General features: G+C 55.4%; 1 protein-coding gene across 1 annotated transcript; it reads left to right on the top strand.

Moving 5' to 3' along the window:
- Positions 1-1,719: 1,719 nt before the first annotated feature.
- Positions 1,720-3,711, top strand: lrrc4.2 (leucine rich repeat containing 4.2; the record flags this gene model as incomplete). The annotated part of the gene is made up of 1 exon (XM_084453218.1): positions 1,720-3,711. One exon carries the CDS (start codon positions 1,720-1,722, stop codon positions 3,709-3,711), a length of 1,992 nt encoding a protein of 663 aa, XP_084309344.1.
- Positions 3,712-4,771: the final 1,060 nt, after the last annotated feature.

Genomic DNA, 4,771 nt, shown 5'->3' with positions numbered 1-4,771 from the left:
TCTCCCTCCCTCTCTCTCTCTCTCTTGCTCTCTTTCTCTCTCCCTCCATCTCCCTCCCCCTCCCTCTTTCTCTCTCCCTCTCTCTCTCTCTCCCTCTCTCTCCCTCCCTCCCTCTCTCTCCCTCTCTCTCTCTCCCTCTCTCTCTCTCCCTCTCTCTCTCTCTCCCCCTCTCTCTCTCTCTCTTCACTCCACACCGGCTACTGCAGTAGTCCACCAGCCTGCTGGAGTGTGACAGCTGCACAGAGGGCTAACTGCCACAACTTACTACCTCAGCCCCGGAGATGAACGAGTGAATAACCAGAGGGAGGGATAAGACGGGAGACGTCCCCCGGGACAGAGAGGACGAACTGCGGAGGAATCCTCAATATCGCCTTCTGTTTGCGGACGCGGCTAGAGCCTTATCCACACCTCCACCCAGCACCAGCCTGCTGCTTCTCTCTCTCTCTCTCTCTCTCTCTCTCTTGCGGGTGCCTGCATGCTCTTCCTCTTTCTTTTCTCTCGCACGCTGAGGAGGACAGGAACGCTCTCTCTCTCTCTCTCTCTCTCGCTCTCCTCCGACAGGCTTTTGCGAAGCCCTGGCAGCACAGCCCCCCCCCCCCCCCTTCCACCCTCCTCTTAACCGGCGCCACCATCTCTCTCCCACCACCGCCGCCGCTACCCCCCACCCCAGCCTCCTCAGGAGGAAGAGACGGATTACTGCTAACCGCGCACACGGCAGCGCGCAGCTGCTCCAGCCCAGCCAGACGCAGGGAGGAGAGGAGAGGAGAGGTGAGGAGAGAAGAGGAACCGCAGAGGATCGGGGGATGACTGTGCGCCGGGAGTCCCTTAGCCTTTTCCTCTCTCCCCCTCTGTCAGAGCGACGCTAATCAGAGTAGCGGCTAGCCCCGGGCAAAGTCACCGAGAGGGAGCTCGCTCGCTCTCTCTCCCCTCCGCAGACGGACCTGCGCACGCACGCACGCACGCACGCACCGCCATCCGGCCAGGACCGACTGACTGGACTGGACTGGGGATTTTTATTTATTTAGGATTTTCATTCATTCACTTTTTTTTCCCCCTCCGTCTCTCACATCGGCCGGGGTTTTTTACCGCGTTATGGATCGACGCGATCCCCCCGCGTCGGAGCCGTGCGCTAGGCGCTGCAGCCAGGCGGTGTGCCGGTTAGGGGGGGCAGCGGGGATCCAGGCACCTGCCTAGCCTGCTGGTCTCAGCTCCTCTCCCCCATCAGGAGGCTTCTCCTGCTGCTCTGCCTCCCACCAACCAGGAGCCATTTTGTTGGTTAACAGAGGGCCACCTCACTTTTCAAGAGAAGAAAAACGAAAACCCTAAATACCCAAAATATCTATTTTTCCAACTCTCTCTCCACGGATGGGAACTATAAATGATTACTATATACGATCGCTATTTGTGACATTCAGAAAGGGTAAAAAAGGACCACTTTCAAACTAATGAGGTAAGTGATTGATACTGCTTTTCAACCCTCTTTCTTTATCGCTGCAATCCTTTTTCTCTGCTGCTGCTCCTCTAACATTAATCTCTCTCTCTCTCCCTCCCCCTCCCCCCCCCCCCTCTCTCTCTCTCTCTCTCTCTCTGCGTAGCATCTCCCTGCACTGTCGATGGAAGCTGGGAGCCTTGCCGCGCTCCAGCCAGGGTAGGGTGGTCTGTCCTCCACTGCTGGCCTCCGTCTCCCCCCACCATGCAGAATAATGAGCCCTCCACACCATGAGTCCTCTGGGCCGGGTTACTCTGCAGCCTACCTGGAACGCAGCCCTGCTCGCCGTGCTCTCCCTCATGCTGCCAGCCCTCAGCGTGTGCCAGGCCTCGGGCCCGGCGGTCCCGCAGAACTGCCCGGGGGTGTGCTCCTGCACTAACCAGCTCAGCAAGGTGGTGTGTACCCGCCGCGGCCTGGTCAGGGTGCCCCCCAACATCCCCGGCAACACCCGGTACCTCAACCTGATGGAGAACAGCATAGAGACCATCCAGGCGGACACCTTCAGGCACCTGCACCACCTGGAGGTGCTGCAGCTGGGGAGGAACGCCATCAGGCAGATTGAGGTGGGCGCCTTCAACGGCCTGACCAGCCTCAACACCCTGGAGCTCTTCGACAACAGGCTGACGGTGATCCCCAGCGGGGCCTTCGAGTACCTGTCCAAGCTGAGGGAGCTGTGGCTGAGGAACAACCCCATCGAGAGCATCCCCTCCTACGCCTTCAACCGGGTGCCCTCGCTGATGCGCCTGGACCTGGGCGAGCTGAGGAAGCTGGAGTACATCTCCGACGGGGCCTTCGAGGGCCTGCAGAACCTCAAGTACCTCAACCTGGGCATGTGCAGCCTGAGGGAGATGCCAGTTCTGGCGCCCCTGCTGGGCCTGGAGGAGCTTGAGATATCGGAGAACTTCTTCCCGGAGGTGAAGCCCGGGGCATTCCGCGGGCTCAAGTCTCTGCGGAAGCTGTGGATTATGAACTCGGCCATCACCGTCATCGAGAGGAACGCCTTCGATGACATCACGGCTCTGGTGGAGCTGAATCTAGCCCATAATAACCTGTCCTCGCTGCCCCATGACCTCTTCACCCCCATGCAGTATCTGGTGGAGCTGCACCTGCACCACAACCCCTGGCGCTGTGACTGCGACGTGGTCTGGCTCTCATGGTGGCTCCGGGAGAACATCCCCACCAACTCCACCTGCTGCGGCCGGTGCCACTCCCCTGCCCACATGAGGGGGCGCTACTTGGTGGAGGTGGACCAGACCACCTTCCAGTGTTCCGCGCCATTCATCCTGGACGCCCCTCGGGACCTGAACATCTCGGCCGAGAGGGTGGCGGAGCTCAAGTGTCGTACGGCTGCTATGAGCTCAGTCCGCTGGCTGCTCCCCAACGGGACCGTGTTGACCCATGGGTCGGCCCATCCGCGGATATCAGTCCTTAACGACGGGACGCTTAACTTCTCCAACGTTCTCCCGTCAGACACGGGCGTGTACACCTGCATGGTGACCAACATGGCGGGGAACTCCAACGCCTCGGCCTACCTGAACGTCAGCAACGCCGAGCTCAACACCTCCAATCTCTCCTACTTCACCACGGTGACCGTAGAGGTCATGGAGCCCACGGTGGAGGAGACGCCCAAGCCCAAGCCCACGGTCCCCGCCTCGCCCTCTGACTTCCAGCCTGTGTTCATCTCCACACCCACCGTGCTGCTCCAGAACACCCAGACTCCCCGGCAGGTGCCTTTGCCAACCGCTAAGGGCCCGGCGCGGCCCGCCGCCAGCCTGGACGAGGTGATGAAGACCACCAAGATCATCATCGGCTGCTTCGTGGCCGTGACCCTTCTGGCGGCGGCCATGTTGATTGCGTTCTATAAACTGCGCAAGCGGCACCAGCAGAGGAGCACGGTGGCGGCGGCACGGACCATAGAGATCATTCAGGTGGACGAGGAGGTCCCTCCGGTTCCACCTCCAACCTCGGGGTCTAGCGGATCAGATGACACGGGCCTGGTGCTGCCTACCTTAGTAGAACACAACAGCAGCGCCTTCAAACCGGGATACGTGTCGTCTTCCTCCCGCAGGGCGGCCTACGGGGTCCACTGGACCCAGAACAGCCTGGGCAGCTCTCTGCACCGCTCGGTCCGACAGCACCACAGTCACATCAGCACCATCGCTGAGCCCTACGTCATTAAGACTACTCACAGCAAGGAGAAGGTACAGGAAACCCAGATCTAACGGACCCTCTCTGTGGATCTAACTCTCTCTCTGGCCTATCCTGGCCTCTCCTCCTCTCTGCTCACAAGTCCATGCAATAGAATGCACAAAGAACAAAACGGTAACTTTATTTTGTACAGAAGTGCAAAAGAGAGACTGTTTTATTTCTTGTACATGCTTCTAAAAAATATGACTATAAAAATACAAATATATATATAAATGAACCTACTGTTGGGCAGTGGAGAGAGATGCAGATTATATTAAAGAGGAAAGTACATTTAAACTATTTTCTAATAACTTGTGACTTCTATTTAAAAGTGAGATGTTGACATGCTTTTGTGACTGAGGAATGAAGGCTTACGTGTCTAGAGAAAAAGTCCTTTTGTTGGTTTTTAGACCATGCTATTTAGGATGCAGCAACAATTTAAAAGAAAAAAAAAAAATCATACTGACACAAGTTTCTCAAAACAAACCCCAAATCAATATCTACAGGTTTACAGAGCTTCTCAAAGCACCAATTTGTACTGTGCCAAATGTTATAAAATGCAATAAAGGATTTTTTGATGATCAAGGAAAACAAAAAAAAACAAGTAAGCAAAATCTAGACAGACGTTTGTCCAGGGATAGCAGGAGAATGGCACGGATAGATTGTGCTGTTCAGTACCTATCAGCCAAATGCTTTTGGACTGCAGTGGATTTCTGCAGCTAAGGTTTAACCCTCCGTTTGCTGGACTGTTTCTTTCTAAACGCCAATGATTCTTAGTTGGAGCAAATGTAAACCTTTATTTATTGAGTGTGCATATGATTTCCCCAGGTCCCACTAGGAAAGATTTAGTACAGGCGAATATGAACAGTGATTTGGTGCAATTACTTTGTTCAGTTATCGGTTGCATTCTGTGTTCTGTTTTTCCCTTAGGTTTTGACATGCTTCTTAATAGCTTGTGTAGTGTTTAGGGCTCATTTAGTAATGCATTACTGCTGTTGCCTGACTAGACTCTGCAAGGGCTCATTCCAACGCTAATCTCTCACAGGAGCAGAAATGTGGTGCAGTGATACAGGGGGCGCTCTGCTTTTGGAAAAA

The sequence above is a fragment of the Borostomias antarcticus genome (assembly GCF_949987555.1).
Source record: "Borostomias antarcticus genome assembly, chromosome: 18".
Lineage (NCBI taxonomy): Eukaryota > Metazoa > Chordata > Actinopteri > Stomiiformes > Stomiidae > Borostomias > Borostomias antarcticus.
The sequence above is the reverse complement of the archived record's forward strand: the minus strand, read 5'-3'. Positions and strand labels throughout refer to the sequence as shown.